Raw genomic sequence first — 19,235 nt, 5'->3', positions numbered from 1 at the left:
ATTCCAACAGGAAGCCCCCCCCCCCCACTGTTTTGTAAGCTAGATAGTGGTATTATCTGATTGACACCTTTAAAAGCTCCCTCTGGTTCTGGGTGAATTACAGACTGCCAGTGGGGCAGGATGGAGGCAAGACCAGGGAGGAGGCTGGAGCAGGTGTTCAGGCAGGAGGTGGCAGTGCCGGGACCAGGTGGGGAGCTGTGGACAGATTCAGAATTCGTTTTGGAGGCAGAGCCAACAGAACCCTCTTAGGAACTGGGAGTGGGCAATGAGGTCGCAGCGAGGAGTCAAGGACAACACCCAGGCTTGGGGACCCACGTGCTAGGAACCCACTTACCACTTTCCCATATCCTTCCTGACAAGAAGTCTTTTACCTATTCCCCACCACATCCCAAGGACTATGGCCTGTGGGCTGGGACCCTGAGTCCAGGAACAATGGGGTTTGACTTGCCCTGACAAAAGCTTCCATCACCTCTGTCAGCCCTGGGGATGCCAAAGAGTGGAGGGAATGAAGGGGGCTTCAGCCCAACTGTGAGGCTGTGTCCCACTTCACAGGTGGAGAGCCCAAACCCCAAAGAACCACCAGACCCAAATCCCAGGATGAGTGAGCGGCCCAATGGGGATTTTAACCTCCCAAAAAGTTGGCATTATCCCCACTTCAAGATGAGGAGACAGCTGGGAGGGAATGTCACCATCCCCGAGTCACCCAGCTCATCTGTTGAGCGTTCACTGTCCCAAGCCCTTTAAGACGTCAGTTCCCCAAATTATCACAACCCTATTAAGTCTGGACTACTGCTACCCTCATTTAACAGGGATAGGGCCTGATAACTGGAGAGATGAAGTCGCCCCCTCTTAGAGCTGGTCGGGACCGGAATGTTGGAGGTGGGGTCAGGGCTCTGGGGGACCAAGGCAGTTCGCGATGTCGCACTTCCTTTGGCGATAAAGCCCCGCATGTCACGATGTCAAGCCCCCTCCCCGCCCCGACGCTCAGGTCGGCCTCCCAAACCTTCCCGATCAGGAAAGGCCCAGGCCTGGCGCCCGGAGGACGAGGCCTCAGTTGGGGGTCTCGGGGGACCCCATCCCCACACCCCCAGGCGATTTCCGGGGGAGCCGCGACCCGGAAATGAATGAGTTGTCAGGGCCTGGAAACCTAGATAGGGTCAGGGGTCGGAGATGGAGCCAGGACGGGGTCAGCAAGAAGCTTACAGCAGGGTCCGGGGGGGTCGAAGGTGACAGGTCAGAGAGAGGGGCGGGGCCGGGCCCCAGGGGGCCGGCCAGGGCGGTGAGGGGCCTCGGGGGTTACTGGAGGTGGGTGGGCCCGCGGCGCCATTTTGTCGAGCGGAGGGGGAGTACGGCCCTGGCGGCCACCCTCACCATCTTCTGTTTCCTCCGTCGCCGCCTCAGCCACCGCCTCAGCCGCCGCCACCGCCACCACAGCCGCCTCCTTAGCAGCCGCCGCACAGTAACTTCTAGCCACGGCACAGCCCACACTGCTGGTGCGGCCGCCCTTCAGTCGTTGGTCCACCCTCTGGCCCTGCCTCCAAGTTATGCGGTCTTTGCGCACTCCCATTGGCCAGATCCGGCAAAGTCACGCGGCCATTGGTCGCCACGCCGCCTCCCTTCGTTGTCAAGTTCAGTTGAGAGAGCAAAACCCCGCCCGGGACTTGCAAGCGAAGAGCAGCGAAATCCGGAAGTGGGCGGAGGCCGCGCCCCCAAAGCCCCTTGGGATTTGTAGTCTGCAACACCCGGAGGTCCCACCGGTCTCTCTAGCATTTGCTACGCTTTTTCATATGGTGGTTCATGAGGTTCTTACAGCAGCCCCCGGAAGGATAGGGACCCACCGTTACACTCCCAGCCTCCTCCCTGGGGTCCCAACCTTAGGTTTTGGCTTATCTAAACTGCTCCCACACTAGCCGCTTGATATCTTTAAGCTGACAGAGCATCTTTGAAGCACTTCCCTTGGCTCCCCAGTATCCCAAGGATACAGTCCCGCCTCCTCGGTCCCAAATTCTGGGCCCCTCCGGCCTCCTTCGTCCACCTTTTATCCTGACCCGTCCAATCCCTCCTCCCTTTGGGCTCTCCCAGACCCTGCCACCTTCTCTAAGAAGCCTTCCTCGACTGCGTTCTTCCCAAGGCAAAGTCCAGTGCCTCCTCTGGGCTCCACAGTCCTCACAATCATCCTCCCAGCCCTGAGTCCACTGTGTCCAAACTGCCTGGGTACGAATCAGGCCACCGCCCCCCCACCACGACCACCATCAGCCTGACAGCCTGGAGAGAACAAGAACTTATTAAGGAAGTACTCAGTAAGTTACTAAGTGGAAGCTACTAAGTATTATTACACCAACATCACAGCAAAGGAGAAATAAGCATCTCATTTTAAGGACGGATCCTCTTTATTTTTTTGGCCGCGCAGCATGCAGGATCCTAATTCCCCAACCAGGGATGGAACCCGCGCCCCCTGCAGTGGAAACCTGGAGTCATAACCACTGTACTGCCAGGGACGTCCCATTTTATTGGAACCAAATGAACCTCAGAGGGCTGAGATCTTGCTCAAGGTCACAGAGCCCATCCCCAAGGGGCAGGTGGAGGATTCAAACCCCTCCCACCTCTCCACAAGCCTTCCTAGAACTGTGAGAATTGACATTTTATAAGACAAGTGAAAATTTGAACATTTATTAGATTTTTAATGACATGAATGGTTGACCTTTTTTTTTAGCTTTGAAAAGCTTTCTGAATATGTATTAAAGGGCCATTATCTTAGAGAAGTGAGTTCTGAAATATTTACAGAAGAAATAACCTGCTGCCCGAGATTTGCACCTCAGGAGAGGGCAGGATAGGTTGTGGGTAGAGCTGTGTACTGGGTTACAAGGGCGTTCACTGTACCATTCTGTGGACTGATGCACATGTTCGAAATTCTTCCTAATTCAAAAGCGTAAAAAGGCATTTGGCAAGGTCTGACTTCCCACTCCCTCTTCCAGTCCAATCCCACAATTCTTCCCCTGGGCCAACCCCGAAATCTGAGAATTCATGTCCGTCCGAGTCCCAGTCGTCAGCGAGGAAAAATGCTTTAATGGCGGGGGGGCGTCCAGCCGGCAGAGTCGCGCTGCTCAGTGGCTCAACGATTTTCGACCCTTGTGCATGCGGCGAAGAATGACCTGGACGCCGCTTGGCTTGCTCAAGCGCCGGATCCAACCATGCTTGTTCTTGCGCTTGATGTTGCTCGGCTGATACTCGTTCCCGCGCGCCTTGCCCCGGGTCTGCTGCACGGCGGGGAGTCCCCAGGCGTCGGGGAGCCCCAGCCAGGCCCGGGGCTGGAGCCACCTGCCGGGGAAGGTTAGAGGGGGCGCTGTGTGACTTCTGCGTGGCGCCCAACCTCTCCGAGCTTGGGCTTCCCGATCAATGCCAGAGGGAGCCTGGCAGCATAAAGGCGCTCGAGGAGTTCTCAAGGCATTGGAAGGTCATGTGGTTGGTAAACAGCTGGGGCCAGTCCCCGACGCCGCCCTTACTCCCAGATTTGGGAAGGGGTCCCCCTGAGGACTCACCTGCCACCCAAAAGCGCCGCTGACCTACTGACTGGCCCCAACAGGGGCCCCACCGATCTGGTCGAGAAAGCCATGTCCGCCGCCGGCACGCCGTCCGGTGGCAGCTATTTCAAAGCCCATAGGTTCCGCAGCTGCGGGGACGAGGACTTCTGGGAAATGTAGTTTCTTCTAGGCGGAGCCCTCATTGCCGCGGGAGTTGTAGTTCTACGTAGGCGCACCGCATCTTAGGCGTGAGCGTCAGGGCCCACAGGAGAGTGTAGTTCTTCTTGTAGACCAGCAGGTGACAGGCGAACGGCGCCTCCTCCGCATGCGCGTGCGTACAAGACATTATGTCCCTGGGTCTGCTGGGAGTTGTAGTTCCTTCTCCTGTAGCTCTACAGAGGGTACCCTGGGGTGACGGTGGCGCAGCTGGTGGCAGCCTCAGGAAACGGCTGGTTGAATTTCCCACCCCCAGCGGGAGCCAGGCAGACGGCACACGGCTGGCAGCTTTCCCTTAGCCCCAGCCAAGTCTCCGCCCCTTGGCGGGGAGCCCAGAAGTCTGAGTTGGTGTTGGCTGGATGTCCTTGGGGTGGTCATTCAGTTTCTCAATCTGCAGAACTCAACGGTTGCAGGCTTGCCCTTGGCGGTGCCCCCGTTCAGGCCCTATTTTTCTAATACTCATATCTGAGCCCTTTCCCTTCTTACACACCCTCTACGGCTCCCCATTGCCCCAGGGAAAATATCTGGCAGGCATTTGAAGCCCGCTCTCGCCATACACACACACCCTAAATTTCAGCTACAACCTCCTCTGCCTGGTGCTCCCCTAGTCATCTCTTTAAAATCCTCCTCAGTACTCTCCTTTCCCCCAGTCCTATCCCTCCCTCTGGCCCAACACTGCCCCCACACAGCTCTCCCCAGACTCTCCCTGAAGCCCAGGGCGCCCTCAAGGGCCAGGCTTGCAGCTGAGTCCCTGCAGGCACCCCAGTATCTCCCAGCCTGGGGAGGGGGAGGGGAGTTTTTTCTGCATTAATAAACTGTAGTCTCCCAGGAGCACCTGAGTGGGCAAGAGTGGGTGGCTGGACCTAACCCAGCTCTGCCAGCAAATTCCAGGGGATAGGAGTGGGGAAGGGATGATTAACCCCTTGTCCTCTGAAGCCCATCCTTCCTGCACCATCATTTAGCAAACCACTACAATACTACAACAGTACAATAATAATGCCAATAATGTATGGAGCACTTCCCCTGCTGAGCAAACTCATGAGGGAATTAATTCCATAGAGAAATAAATGGAGTCTCAGGGAAAGGACTTGCCCAAGGTCACATATCAGCAAAGGGTAGAGGCTGGATTTGAACTGTGGGCTTTCTGGCTCCGGCTGGGACCAGGGTCACCAGTTAAATTGGCCTATTTGTGAAACTCCAATTCCTTAATTACCCATAGCTCCAAGATATCTGTTTAATGGTTTAACGAATAACAATTTGCAGAACTTGGAATCACACAGCCGTGGTTCCAAGTCCCATCTCTGCCCCCCAGCTTGCCTTGTGACCTTGTGCCATTTATGAGCCTCAGTTTCCCCGCCTGAAATTGCAAAGATCTGGGAGACTGTAGAATGGAAAGGTCAGCACAGAGAGAGGGGCATGGGGGCTCCGTTTGGAGGGGACAGGGCAGTTCGGAGGCAGAGGCTAGCCGAGGAGATCCTCTTTGCAGCAAGGAGGGGCCCGGAAGACCTCAGGATGCGACCCCTTCTTGGCGGTTAACCAGGCCCAATCCCTCCCTCCACCTCCGTAAACCTTGAGGGAGGCGGGGTCGTTGCCCCGAGAGCCCGCCCTTATCCCGGAGTTGCTGCCTCTGATTGGCAGTCTAACTAGGCCAGGTCATTATGCAGCTGCTATTGGCCAAGGCTCCAGTCAGTCGGTGCACGGTCCCGCCCCCCCCGGGGAAGACACTTAAAGGGCCGTCTCGCTAGGCGGTAGCGGGATATCCCCGCACTGACCGCCTTGGGCCCGCGCCCGCCCGCGTAAACGCGCCCGGCCCGACCCCGCGCCACCATGTAAACGGCGCCCGCAGGCGGACGCCGGCTTCTCCGCCCGGGACCCCTTTGCCCTGCCCCGGGCCCCAGGGCCCTCGATGAGGTGAGCAGGGACCGGGCCGTGGGAAGGGGACACTGAGGCCCCTGGGTCTTTCACTTTGGATGGGGGGTGTCCACAAAGCCCTTAGGAAGCCACGGAGCCCCAGTGGCCTCGACCCCGCCGCAGGGTTGACGGGCACCCAGGAGGCGGGGGCCTGGCTCTGTGGAGGGGGTCTGGCGTGGCGCATCTGCGCCCCCTTTGGCAATCCCGGGTTGGAACCCCGCCGGAGGTGGGGGGCGCGGCCTGCTCCCCCTTCCTCAGCAAGTACGGGCCACTGCAGGACGGGTGTTCGGCGTTCATTATCCCCGCGGAGCCCAGGATGGGGATGGGGAGGGGTTGGTCCCATCACCAGGGCCTAAACAATGGGTATCCCCCTCGAGTTATGTAACTGCCTGCAGTTGCCATGGACACGGAGTGAGGGCCGTGGCCCACGGAGCGGGATGGAGGCCTGGAGGCCCCCAGCCAGGGCTTTACCTTCTCCATCCTCATCTCCACCACTGGGGGCTGTGTGCCAGATTCCCCAGAACCCAAGGTACTGAGCAGTGGGGACAGAGCACCTTCTTCCCAGAGTGTCTGAGCCTCAGCTTGTAGGTCTGTGAAACAGACCCATTGCACTCATGGTCTTGGGGAGTTGGGCAAGGGCTTCTGGAGCTCAGTCCTGAAACCCCTCTCCCAGGGTGTCACCTTTCAGAAGCCAGGTTTAGAGGCCTGGGATGGGGGCTCTTTGGGATCTGCACATTTTTAGATGCCTTTGGAGCCCTCAGGGTATGCTGGTTTAGTGAAAGTGAATTAAGGAAACAGTGCATGAATGAATGAATGGACGAATGAATGAGTGGGTTTAGGAAGGCATTACTGCTATAAACCTGAGCTGGAGGGTCCTCAAGGATGGGCCACATTTGCCACAACGTCCCCTCCTCCGGGAAGCCACCCCCAATGAATGCCTCTTGGTGTCAGCCACGACCTTCTCTCTAGGATAGACTAGGCTGGCCCAGAAGGGTGGCCGAACACCACACAGGCACTGACCAGACAAAACATCTCAGTGCGTGGCTGGTTCTGGCCACCCCCAAACTGGAGCCTAGATGGGGCCTCGCAGTGCAACTCACCTGACCCAGGTGTGGGGAATGGGTGCTATGGGAGTGGAAGGCTCCCTGTTTAGATGGCCTCTGACCTGGCTGTCACGACCCCACTCACAGGACACACCATGTTGACCGGGGTGACCGATGGGATCTTTTGCTGCCTGCTGGGCGCGCCACCCAATGCTGTGGGGCCCCTGGAGAGTGTGGAGTCCAGTGATGGCTACACCTTTGTGGAGGTCAAGCCTGGCCGCGTGCTGCGGGTGAAGCATGCTGGACCCGCTCCGCTCCCCACCCCACCTCCACCACTGTCAGACGCCGCCCAGGGGGACCAATCTGGCTTGGTCCACTGCCAGCGCAGAATCACCGTGTACCGCAATGGGCGGTTACTGGTGGAGAACCTGGGCCGGGCACCACGAGCTGACCTCCTGCACGGGCAGAACGGCTCTGGGGAGCCACCAGCCGCCCTCGAGGTAGAGCTGGCTGACCCAGCGGGCAGCGATACCCGCTCGGGCCCAGGCAGTGCTGGGAGTGGCAGTGGCGGACGACGGCGGCGAGCCCGACGCCCCAAGCGGACCATCCACATTGACTGTGAGAAGCGCATCACCAGCTGCAAGGGCGCCCAGGCCGATGTGGTGCTCTTTTTCATCCACGGTGTCGGCGGTTCCCTGGCCATCTGGAAGGAACAGCTGGACTTCTTTGTGCGCCTGGGCTACGAGGTGGTGGCGCCCGACCTGGCCGGCCACGGGGCCAGCTCAGCGCCCCAGGTGGCCGCCGCCTACACCTTCTATGCACTGGCAGAGGACATGCGTGCCATCTTCAAGCGCTATGCCAAGAAGCGAAACGTGCTCATTGGGCATTCTTACGGGTGAGCCAACACTGGGGTGGGGATGAGGGTGAAGGGTGGAGACTGGCAGGAACTGGACACCTACTCACAAAATACTGATTTCCCTTCTTGAAAAATCCTGCTAACATCTGCAACAAAACAGGGATTCCTGCCACCAATGCTATTGTTTCACATTGTTTTAAAGCAGTATCTCAATCCCTGAACTATTGACATTTTGAGTCAGGTAATTCTTTTCTGTGAGGGGCTTTCTTGTGCATTGTGGGATGTTTAGCAGCGTCTCTGACCTCTACCGATTAGACGCCACTAGCACAATGGTCTAGTGATGATCATGACAATCAAAAATGCCTTCAGATAGTGCCAGAGTTCCTCTGGTAGGCAGAATCACCCCTAGCTGAGAACCACTGTCTTCAACTAAGTTCAAAAATTGGTTGCTCTGGAGACCCCAAGGGCTCCAAGGAAAGACTAATTGGAATCCCATAATTTTTGTTTACAAGGGCACAGGTTGCTATAATTCATTCTTCCTTAAAGGGGTGACAGATAATACCACCTAGCATTTAGATGAGAGCCCACGCCATGGAAGGCTCTGGACCTGGGTGCCTGATCACTGCCAAGTGGTACCATTCTGTCCTTTACCCAGGAGGAAAGGCAGGATCTGATCAGCCAGCCAGGTTGAGAACCACTGTTTTAGCAGTTGTAGCCCATGCAACTAGACAAGAAAAGGAAATATTACATAAGTTTCCAAAAGAAAGGAAGCCAGACTGGGAAATAGCATAGCTCCTATTTGCTTATATGAAAACATACCTCAAAGTGGATGCTTATGCTAAATGATTCCTCCAATTAAATGAGCACCCACCTGTGGAAATTCCTGTGACCCCATAACAATGCTGTGAGGTCAGCACAGTTACTGTGTCACAAATGTGGAGATGGTAGCTCAGAGAGGTTAAGCAATTTGCCCAAGGGCACACAGTGAGTCACCGGGACAGTCAAGCCCACCTGACTCCTGCTTGTATCCTGTCCCTCTTTTCAGCAAGCGTTGGCAAACTTTTTCTTAAAGAGCCAAATAGTAAATATTTTAGGTTTGCAGGCCATAATGGTTGATCTCTGTTGAAACTTCACATGGCTACTGTTGTAGAAAGAAAGCAGACATAATTGTAAACAAATGGGCATGGTTTTATTCTAATAAATCTTTATTTATAAAATATTTTACACATTTACAAGATTGTAAACTTAAGTTTACAAAAACAAGCAGCTAGCCCACAGGCCATAGTTTGCAAAACAAACTCTGCTTTAGGGGGAATGAGGAGAGGTACCTGCACCCTTCCACCTTGCATAAGGCAGGCAGATGTGCCAGACCCAGGGGCCAATGAGAGAAGATCCTTAAAGGGAAGGGATACGCTGGAAACAGGGACGTTCTCTGAGAAGGCAAAGGGTTGGTTTAATCAAATAGCTTTCCTAACACTTGGCAATAAGTAATTCTTACTCCTTTGGGGGTTATGATGACTTTGAGGATCTGATAAAAGTTATGTATTTGGATCCTTTCTCCAAAAGAAAAAAAATCCACCCTCAACACACACACACACACACACACACACACACACACACACACACACACGAGTCTCTCAATTTCAGGGCATTCGAGATGCCCCACCCATCCCTCACCCCCATTTGGTGCCCATGGACCCCAGGGGAAGAACCTTGGCCTTCAAGTATATGCCTCTGGGTGAGGGGAGGGCATTAACCCCTTCACTGCTTGTATCCTGCTGACCACTGCCCTTCAACCCTCCCCACCATCCATCCATGGGGCAGTGTCTCCTTCTGCACGTTCCTGGCTCATGAGTACCCGGATCTGGTGCACAAGATGATCATGATCAACGGCGGGGGCCCTACGGCACTGGAGCCCAGCTTCTGCTCCATCTTCAACATGCCCACGTGCGTCCTGCACTGCCTGTCACCCTGTCTGGCTTGGAGCTTCCTCAAGTGAGTGACCTGGCCCTGCCCTGGCATCTCCCCAGGGTGGATGGGAGGGGAAGCTATATGGCTGGGGCTGGCATGGGGGCACCCCTGGTGGCTGAGCTGTCATGAGGGCTCCAACAGTGCCTCCCCACCCCCAGGGCTGGCTTCGCCCGCCAAGGGGCCAAAGAGAAGCAGCTGCTGAAGGAGGGCAATGCGTTCAATGTGTCTTCCTTTGTGCTTCGGGCCATGATGAGTGGCCAGTACTGGCCCGAGGGCGACGAGGTCTACCATGCCGAGCTCACCGTGCCCGTCCTGCTCGTCCATGGCATGCACGACAAGTTTGTGCCGGTGGAGGAAGACCAGCGCATGGCTGAGGTATGGCACTTCGGCCACCACACCCTTCAGATCCCCCTTGCACAGTCCAGGGGGACTCTGCCTTGTGTTCCAGCCCCAGGGACGTCAGAGCTTAGATGGAGAGTCAAAGGTGGAATCCAGAAAGTGGGGCTGCCTTGAACAGGTGGTAGGTTTATGTGCTGTCCCCACTGCACATTAAAAGGCAGTCTTCGTGGGGCTACCCTGGCGGTCCAGTGGTTAGGACTCCGTGCTTCCACTGCAGGGGGCACGGGTTTGATCCATGGTGAGGGAACTAGGATCCCACATGCCAGGCAGCATGGCCAAAAAAAAAAAAAAAAAAAAAAAAAAAAAAGGCACTCTTCACAGTTGGGATTTGTGATGGGCTACATAATTCTTCAAGGGCGAGCTGGTTTCTTTAGATCAGATTCCCCAGAAAGGGTCTTGAGATCCTTAGGGCTAAGAATAGCTCTGGGCCAGTGGTTCCTAACCAGGGATGATTCTGCCCCACAGGGGACACTTGGAAATGTCTGCAGGCTTTTCTGGTTGTCATAACTGTAGGGGAGGGAGGTGCTCTGGCATCTGGTGGGTGGAGGCCAAGGATGTTGCCCAGTAACCTACAATGAGCAGGACATCCCCACCGCAGAAAATGATCCAGCGCCAAGTGTCTGTCATGTGGAGGTTGAGAAACCCTACCTTAGCATGAGAGACTCTCCATCTGTCAGTGATTTCTCACCGAGGTGACTTTGCCCCCAAGAGACATTTGGCAATGTCTGGAGAGATTTTTTTTTTTTTTTTTATGTTTTTTATTTTTGGCTGCGTTGGGTCTTCGTTGCGGTGCGCAGGCTTCTCATTGTGGTGGCTTCTCGTTGCGGAGCATAGGCTCTAGGCAGGTGGGCTTCAGTAGTTGTGGCTCCAGGGCTCTACACCGCAAGCTCAGTAGTTGCGGCTCGCGGGCTCTAGAGCACAGGCTCAGTAGTTGGGGCGCACTGGCTTAGTTGCTCTATGGCATGTGGGATCTTCCCGGATCAGGGCTCGAGCCTGTATCCCCTGCATTGGCACGCAGATTCGTAACCACTGCGCCACCAGGGAAGTCCCCGGAGAGATTTTAAATTGTCGTACTGTGGCGGGGGAGTGGGATGCTATCACTGGCATCTAGTGGATCGAAGCCAGGGATGCTGCTCAACATCCTACAGTGCATGGAACAGTCCCCATCCCAGAGAATGATCCCACCCCAAATGGCGTTAGTGCACGGGTTGAGAAATCCTGCTCTGGACATATTGTAGGCACTTAATAAACGGGGAATGAATGAATATCCAGTTGGGCTCCAGCAGGGTGACAGGCCATCTTCCAGATCCCCCTTGGGTGGAAGTGGAGGAATATAGGGTAGATTGCAAGAAGGACTTCCTGATGTTGGAGGCCATGCATAGAAGGGGGGGCGGGGGGAGTCCCAGGGCAGCCTGGCCCCGAGCTCCGTCGGCCTGTCTCTGCCTGCTCTGAGCCCGCGTCCTCCGCAGATCCTGCTCCTGGCCTTCCTGAAGCTCATCGATGAAGGCAGCCACATGGTGATGCTGGAGTGTCCGGAAACGGTCAACACGCTGCTCCACGAATTCCTGCTCTGGGAGCCCGAGCCCTCGCCCAAGGCCCTGCCCGAGCCCCTGCCCACGCCCCCAGAGGAAAAGAAGTAGCCGCTGAGCTGGCAGGGTAGCGCTTAGTGAGCCGAGGAGCCTGAGGAGGGGCCCGGAGCCGGAGTTGGGTCTGCCGCCCGCGCGGACCACCTGGGCGGGCCGTTCGCTCCAGTGGGCGGGGTCAGGTCAGAGAGACGCCCCCCAGGCCGGCTGGGCAGGACGTGGCGTTCGTGGGAGCCAGGTGGACACACCGCTCTCTGCTAGTCCTGCGGGACCCATCGGTTTTTCGGGGCCATAGCCGGGACCCCCGCGGAGGATGACCTTGTACAGAAGCCCCCTACCCCGAAACGCCAGGGCCGAGGCAGGCCACCACCCCGCTCTCTGTCTTCCGTGTTCGCCGTGCTTGATCCTGGGACCCACGAGCCCCGCAGGGACCTTCGAGACCCCGCCCCAATGCCCGAGACCCCTTACCACCCCCCATTCCTCGGCGCTGGGAGCTATTGTGGCCCAAGGAGGGAGGGTTTGGGAGGGGCTGGCACCACCGAACCCGCACATCTCAACTTGTAACTCAATAAAAAGTGACAATCTGAGCCTCCAGGCCTGTGTTGGGTGACCGAAGCGCGGGGCCGCCCTGAGCCTCAGTTTCCCCAAGTGCAGACAGAACTGAGTCGAGTGCCCCCCCCTCAGGGGTGCAGACTGAACTGAATCGAGTGCCTCCCCCTCAGGGCTGGCCCACAGAGACTTGAGGATGTCGGCCGTTCAGGCTTGTTTCCCGAGTTCCCCTCCCTCCTCAAAATGCAGGGGCTACTTGGGCAGTATTTCCGGAGCAGAAGGTGGATAGGGGGTGAGCTGCCCGTCCCTGGAGGGGAGGAGGAGAACCAACTGAGGTCGATGCTGAAGTTGAGGTGAGGATCCGAGGACGGTTGCATCTGATTCCAGTAGCCATAATTGTGTCAGCTGTATGCAAAGCCCTGTGCTGAGTGCCTGACACCCATAGGTTCATTGAATCCCCTTCACTCCACACCACACAGCAAGTTAGTACCTCTTACTGTCCCATTTTATCTTATAACTTGGTTTTGAGTGGCTTTTGTCACGATGATTTTTATTTCGAGTCTTTTTTTTTTTGAATCCAGATTTCTCTGGATTTCCCTGCTCCATGGCTGTGCTCTTGGTCCTCTATATTTTATTCTAATGTATGTATATCTAGGTTTACCCGTGGTTTGTGTGGCCAGTGGGAGATTTGTCCCCTCAGTTGCTGCACCTTTGGTCCTTTCCCCACTGGTTTGTGAACCCACCTTTAATTTAAAGGGGTTCTTACAGGGGCACTGCTGTTGGTTGACAAATTCTGGAGATATGTTTGATTATCACAACTGGAGGGGGAGGTGCACCTGGAATCTTGTGGGTGGAGTACAGGAATGCTGCCTGACACCCTACAGTACACAGGACGGCCCCCGGCCCCCACTGCAAGGAGTAACTTGGTCTCAAAAGTCAGTAGGGCCAAGGTTGGGATACCCTGTGTTTTAGACAAATCCCTCCTCTTCTGGGCCTCTTTTTGTGGCGGGGTGGAGGGATGTCTCTGGATTCTTTCTGTTTGTGTATTCTTGAGAGATGGCATGCTGTTCGTTTTTTTTTAAAAAATAAATTTATTTATTTATTTATTTATTTTTGGCTGCGTTGGGTCTTCGTTGCCGCACGTGAGCTTTCTCTAGTTGCGGCGAGCGGGGGCTGCTCTTCGTTGCGGTGTGCAGGTTCCTCACTGCAGTGGCTTCTCTTGTTGTGGAGCATGGGCTCTTAGGCACGCGGGCTTCGGTAGTTGTGGCTCACGGACTCTAGAGTGCAGGCTCAGTAGCTGTGGCGCACGGGCTTAGTTGCTCTGCGGCGTGTGGGATCTTCCCGGACCAGGGCTTGACCCCGTGGCCCCTGCATTGGCAGGCGAATTCTTAACCACCGTGCCACCAGGGAAGTCCCAGCATGCTGTTTTAATTGCTATCACTTTATCAAGCACCTACTTGGTGTCTGGGAGAATTACTTGTCTTACACATGAGGAAAGGGAAGCTCGGAGTGAGGTTTCTTCAGCTCAGTTAAAAATGGTAGAGCCCAGGCCCACTCCAGAGGCAGGAACCCTAATTACCCTAGCAGCCAGAGTAGCCAGGGGCTCAGCAGTGGAGGCCAGGAGGCAGGTGGAACCTTAGCCCGCCCCCTGCAGGACCTGGTTCTCTGAGCAACGATGACAGGCAGGTGAACCCAATGAGGCAGCGGCTCTCACCAAGTCCCTAAACCCACTGGACTGCTTTGAAGAAGCAAGTTCTGGAAAATGTAAGTGATCCTGCCACCACCTCACCAGGATAGAGGCTTGGCACTTACTGAAGCTCTTTGCATAAAGAGCAAAGAGGTTAGTGTTGGGGTTAGTGATCCCATTTTACAGTGGAAGAAACAGGTTCAGAGAAGCAACACCAGGAGGCTCCAGTCACAGTGATGCCAAGGAGAGCTGGTGTCTCACATCCACACCGCGATGACCTCCTCAGTTCTGCCCACCCCTCAATACACAAGTCGGTACCTCGAGAACATCCTGACACCCCCCCGCCTTCCCCCAGAGACTTTCCGCCTGCAGGGCCGCCTCTGGCTCAGTAGGGCTCTGAGCCAAACACTTTACCCCATGACGGTTTAATCTGATTTCCTCAGTGACCCCCTGAGGTAGAACCTCGCACTTTCCCCATTGTGTACAACTGAGGACAGTGAGGCTCAGACAGAGAAATTGCTGGTCCGAGGTCCCACAGCTGGGAAGCAGCGAAACCTAACTCTTGAGCTGGGCAGATTCCCTTCATGTGGCTGAGGAAGCCCCCAGCCCAGCCTACATTGTAGGTCCCCTGTGTCAGGGAGATAAAAATGGACTCTGTTTGCCCAAACAGGACCAAACTACCAAAGCATTGGCATATTTCAAAGCACCAGAGTGTTCCAAAGAACCTTCTGGTCTACTTGTTCTCCTCCCACATCCCCTTATTGTCCACCCATGACAGGGAGCTCACTACCTCTCCAGCAGTTCCATCTGTAATAAAGTCCACCCTCAGCCCGAGGGAGAGATTGTCCTGCTGCTCCCCGACCAGCCTTCTGGAGCTGGAGACGGGGGGCTGCTCTCAGCGCGGGGCAGCTGGAACATTCAAACACCCTGATCTCGACCTAGGCTGGATGGCCAATTCCCCAGTGCTCAGCCACGGGCCTGGATGTCCTGGGGCCATAGCTCTCGCTCACCCTCAGCCAGGAAGACAAGGAGGGCACGGTGCAGCAGATGCACCCCCAAGCGGCGGCGCCGGGTGGGTGGCCAGCCGGCCACCACTCCATAGCAGTGTCCTTGCTTCTGGTTGATCAGCGTCTGGATCCCTGGGGAGATTAGGAGTAAGGTCACAAAAGCAGACTCCAGGAACCCCAGGCAGAAGTATGTGCCAGTAAACCCACTGGGTATTGCCCTCAAGCAGGGATAAACCAATGGAGCAAAATCTGTGCATGCGCAGGTACATAATTGGTGCTCAATAATTGCTCATTGAATGAATGAACAGCCCTGAGGGGCAAGGGGTGAGGGAATCGGTAGATCAAGTGCCCTTCATGTGACCGTCCCCCCACCGACCCCACAAGCCAGGCACCTACCTAGAGCATCCACAAGACATGCTTCTCGAGTGTAAGCCTCCACAGCAACCACATGCTGGAAGCAATGCAGGGAGACAACACCGCGACCGCTGGCCCAAATGTCTAAGATCTGGCGCACCTTGGGGCAGGCCTGAGGGGAGCCAGGGCAGGGTCAGAGGCCTGCCCCCCAACTCCCTCTTTCCTCTACCTGCCCGCAACTGTGCCACCCCTGCCATGAACCTGGTCCTTATCCTCACACCTGTTTTCCTGGCCACCCTCGGTGGCTGAGGGCCTTCCAGAGGTGAGCATTCGGCCGGGTCCGTGTTCCCTTGCCCACGTAGAAGATGGCATGGACAAAAATCCGAAGGCATTCAGCCAGGGTCAGTGAGAAGGCTCGGGCTGGAAGGTTCTGAGTCTTCCTAGATGAAGTAGGTGTCTCAGAGAAGGAAAAGTGACGGGAGTCGCCCCAGAGGCAGTCTTTAAAGACAGAGCAACCCACGTCCAGTGACCCCTGTTTTATAAAAGGCAGGGTGGGTGGCTGTTCGCCAAGGACACTCAGCAGCTTGAATTGGATCCAACTGCCTTTATATAGATAAAGAAGCTGATGACCAGAGAGGGCCAGTTCCCTTCCTAAGGACACACAGCAGATAAGAACCAATCTCAGAATTTTCCAGTTCCCACTTCTGGGTCATTCCTGTTCCAAGTACCTGGGGTCCAGCAGCAGATATGTGAAGCTGGACTTCATGACGCCCTCCCGCCACCGTCTGGTGGGTTCTGGTCGCTCAAACTGCTTGGCAAGTGCATCCTCATCTGCCCGGGCATCTGGGATACGGCCGGTCCGCAGGGCTTTGGCCAGCTCTGGGCTGTGCCCTGAGAATTCTAGGACTGGGAGGGGAAACTGAGTCAAGAGAGACAAAGGAAAGGATGGTTCCCAGAGATGAAGGGAGAAGTAGGTTGCACTGAGAGCCACGGGTCTCCGAGGACTCCTGGAGGCTCCTTGGACTCTGGATACTAACCACGAGCAGCCTGGGCTTCTTCTAGTGGTTGGAGGTAGTATGGCCGGGTGAAGGACGTGATGGGACCGCGGCTCTTGCCAAGTGCCCGGAGCCCTTGCAGCAGCTCCAGGTCAGACGTGGTGGGGTCCGGTGGGCACTGGCAAGAGGTGATGGGGTCCCTGCCACCTGTGGCGCTCGCCTCATCCTCTGTCAGCCAGAGGGCAGTCACATCACTGTCGAGGGACAACTGGTCATCTTTTGGGATGTGGAAGTCAGAGGGTCCAGGCAGTGGTTCCCAAGGGGCACTATGGGCTGGGCTCCTCTCTGGGAAGAACTTGGGGGAGGGGGAGGCATCTGGCAAGGTCAGAGTCAGGGCCTGCAGACGGGCATTTAGTTCTGCCTCCCTGTCCTCCACGAGGGCTCGATGTTCCTGCTGTGGGGTACTCGAAGATCTTGGCACCCTCTGGGAGGGTCGGACACCAGCCCAGGGGGACATGTGGGCGGTTGGGTCCTCAGCTCCAGAGGCCTCAACCGCGGTGACAAAGGAGGCAACTGAGCTGCAGTCCCAGCATCCCAGGGGGGACTCCAAGCTGCCATCTGTGCCAGCAATCTCAGGGTGGGCAAGGAGGCTGGGGGGTCCAGGGCCAGCCTCCAGGCTCATGTCCTTGTCATCACCTCTGCCCAGTGTTGTGGAGTCCAGTGTCACACTGGGAGGTCCAGAGGGGCTGATACTCAGCCCCTTTCCCCAAGGGCCTGGGCCTGGAGCAGGGGATAAGAGTGGGAGTCAGAGAGGAGGGGAGGAGGAAGTGAGAGACAAAGATGGAAGTCAGATCACACAGAAAGAGGCGGCTGCAATCGCAAAGAGGAAGGACAGAGTCGGAGGCAGAGAGACGGACCAGAGACCTTAGTCGTGAAACAGAAACAGTGGGAGAGCGTGGATGTCACACACAGAGACCCGCAAAGCTAGATCAGAGGCTAAGCACCCCCAGCTGCACAGGCACCACTCACTGCCAGGCTTTGGCTCGGGCTCTGGCTCCTGGGGGTCTGCCCGGGTCCGTGTTGGGGTCCTGGTACGAGCCTCCAGCTCCCGAAGGACACGCACACAGTTCTGGTGCCCCTGCTGCTCGGCCAGGTCCACAGGCCGGAGTCCGTCCTACATGGGCGCGGTCAGCAGGGGGCGCCCTCTTCCCTCCCTCGCTTCCTCCCTTCCTTCCTCTTTCCCTCCCTCCGGGTTTGCCCTGCTACAAACAGCGCTGGGACCCCCACCTGGTCGCGCAGCGCGGGGTCCGCTCCCTGGCTCAGCAGCAGCTCCAGGCCGCGGCGACAGCCCCAGGCAGCGGCCACGTGCAGCGGCGTCAGCGCCTCGGCCGATCTGGGGCAGGAGAGGAGGAGGGGTCGGTGGAGGAGGGAACTCGATCTCCGCCCCCATCCTCCCACCCCCCGCCCGGGGCCTTGGCTCTCGGCACCCCCATTTCCGCCCTTCAGCCTGAGACACCACACTTGGAACCTAGATCCTGCGCCCTCGGGCCAGGACCCAAACCTCTGCTCTCTGACTCTAGAGCGCCTACCACCAGATCCGAACCTTTGATCCCCATTTGGCCTCAGCGCAACCTCATACCCCACCCTCGGTCTGGTACCCTGCCTCTGCCCTTGGACCCTCAAGATCCTTCCCCAGATTCCCCAAGCTCCGCCCCCGGGCATTGAGTCCGCATCCTCGAATCGCGGGACGCCCTCTCCAGGACTCCCAGGTCTTTCCCTCGGACTCAGGAGACCCCTCTCCTTCGCGGAAAAGCTGCCCGGAGCCCAGACCCTGCCTCACCGAGTGTTGGGGTCCCCGCCTCGGCGCAGCAGGGCCTCGAGGCAACACAGACTCCGTGGGTGCTGGGCTCTGGCCGCCAGGTGCATGGCCGCCGCGCCATCCTCAAGCACCAGGTTGGGGTCAGCACCACGGCGCAGCAGCTCCTCCACTGCCCTAAGGACAGAGGGTCAGAGTGGACCGCGACACTCGCCCCCTACCCCTGGCCCACCCACCCCGTGCCCTGCCCTCACCGCAACTCCTCCTTCCGCAGCGCCGCCTGCAGCCGCCGCGCCAGGACTGTCGCCGAGCCCATGCCCCAGCGGTCCCCCAGACCAGCTGCCCGACCTGCCGATTTCCAACTTCCCGCGTCGCCCTTGTGCGCACGCGCCGCTCCGCCCCTCAGCCAGGGTCCCCGCCCCTCGGCGCAGTGCAGGGTCCCCAGCCAGGCTGACCCGCGACGTATTGTCCACATCTAGGTTCAGGAGCTCTAATGCTGGCCCGAGCCTGCGACACCAGGTAGTGCCCAGGCAGGGCTAGGGGCAGCCGATAAGGTCCCGGTAGGGTGGAGGTCGTCGTGTGTGTCGTTATCTCTCAAAACCGCGTAAACACTAACACAGCCTGCTGGAGGGGGTGGAGCTACGCTCCCGGGACCCGATGGTGCCAAGGCATTAGGTCTTACAGAACCATCTGCCGAGGCTGCCTCCATTAGCGCACGCAGCCCTGATAGTATGTTAGGCTTCAATTAATATCTCCCTCCCGCAGTGGCTCTGTGTTGCCCATTTTCAGTTCTGCGGAGTCGGGAGTCCATTACTTTGGAGCCCTGGGCCTCTTAGGGCTCTAGTTTCCCCACATGCAAAATGGGAGAATAATCCTTTCCAGGCTGGTGTGAAGTTGAACGAGGGGCCTGGCACACAGGTGCCTAATAAATCCTCATGGGAAGGAAAAGCTGTTTCTCGATAAAGCTATTTTTGTTTGATAAGGAACTGAGAAAACCCAGCTGGTGAGCTTTTTTTTTTTTTCACAATTGCTCATCATCCAGTAAGATAGTTGAGTGATGCACCTGTCACATCTGTCTCCCTTCCTCTGGGGAGCACCCACACTATTTCCTGATGGAACTATAAAGCTTCCTTCCCAGAGAAGCTTGACGGAGTCCTGGCCAACCAGAGTGTACCACAGCTCTGGCCCATGACTGGCCCAATGCAAGGTTACATGACCTAGGCAAGGCCAGTCGTAAGGGGTGCTGGGAGAGCCCTCACTTCACCTGGGTTGGGATTTGGGGAGCAGTCACAGCCATCTCACCCCTTTCCACGGGTTGGGAGGAAAG

The 19,235-nt window shown here is 56.9% G+C and overlaps 4 protein-coding genes across 5 annotated transcripts in view; 1 reads left to right on the top strand and 3 right to left on the bottom strand.

The window, feature by feature from the left end:
* The window catches only part of DDA1 (DET1 and DDB1 associated 1), a 9,843-nt gene extending 8,340 nt beyond the window's left edge, over nt 1-1,503 (bottom strand). For both annotated transcript variants that reach the window (XR_003006217.1, XM_024767357.1), the window contains exon 1: nt 1,372-1,503. Coding sequence is in view for 1 of the 2 variants with exons in the window: in XM_024767357.1 (XP_024623125.1) it covers nt 1,372-1,374 (3 nt within the window). In the remaining variant the exon portion in view is untranslated. The remainder of the gene's footprint in view (nt 1-1,371) is intronic.
* Nucleotides 1,504-2,654: 1,151 nt separating this feature from the next.
* On the bottom strand, nt 2,655-3,709 carry MRPL34 (mitochondrial ribosomal protein L34). The gene is made up of 2 exons (XM_024767433.1): nt 3,540-3,709; nt 2,655-3,318 (listed from the first exon to the last, which is right to left on the bottom strand). Exons 1-2 carry the CDS (start codon nt 3,611-3,613, stop codon nt 3,105-3,107), a joined length of 288 nt encoding a protein of 95 aa, XP_024623201.1. The 5' UTR covers nt 3,614-3,709; the 3' UTR covers nt 2,655-3,104.
* A 1,744-nt stretch (nt 3,710-5,453) lies between these two features.
* ABHD8 (abhydrolase domain containing 8) lies at nt 5,454-12,087 on the top strand. Its single transcript, XM_024767659.1, has 5 exons — nt 5,454-5,648; nt 6,839-7,586; nt 9,372-9,542; nt 9,677-9,893; nt 11,387-12,087. The coding sequence occupies exons 2-5, from the start codon at nt 6,847-6,849 to the stop codon at nt 11,555-11,557; spliced, it is 1,299 nt and encodes a 432-aa protein (XP_024623427.1). The 5' UTR covers nt 5,454-5,648; nt 6,839-6,846; the 3' UTR covers nt 11,558-12,087.
* A 1,273-nt stretch (nt 12,088-13,360) lies between these two features.
* ANKLE1 (ankyrin repeat and LEM domain containing 1) lies at nt 13,361-18,406 on the bottom strand. The gene is made up of 9 exons (XM_024767256.1): nt 18,163-18,406; nt 17,933-18,085; nt 17,380-17,485; nt 17,122-17,266; nt 16,135-16,872; nt 15,826-16,003; nt 15,378-15,537; nt 15,140-15,269; nt 13,361-14,875 (listed from the first exon to the last, which is right to left on the bottom strand). The coding sequence occupies exons 1-9, from the start codon at nt 18,381-18,383 to the stop codon at nt 14,703-14,705; spliced, it is 2,004 nt and encodes a 667-aa protein (XP_024623024.1). The 5' UTR covers nt 18,384-18,406; the 3' UTR covers nt 13,361-14,702.
* Between the last annotated feature and the right edge of the window lie 829 nt (nt 18,407-19,235).

This window comes from Neophocaena asiaeorientalis, unplaced genomic scaffold (assembly GCF_003031525.2).
Source record: "Neophocaena asiaeorientalis asiaeorientalis breed wild unplaced genomic scaffold, Neophocaena_asiaeorientalis_V1.1 scaffold87, whole genome shotgun sequence".
Classification (NCBI taxonomy): Eukaryota; Metazoa; Chordata; class Mammalia; order Artiodactyla; family Phocoenidae; genus Neophocaena; species Neophocaena asiaeorientalis.
Note: the sequence above shows the minus strand (reverse complement) of the source record. Positions and strands in the feature narration are given on the sequence as shown.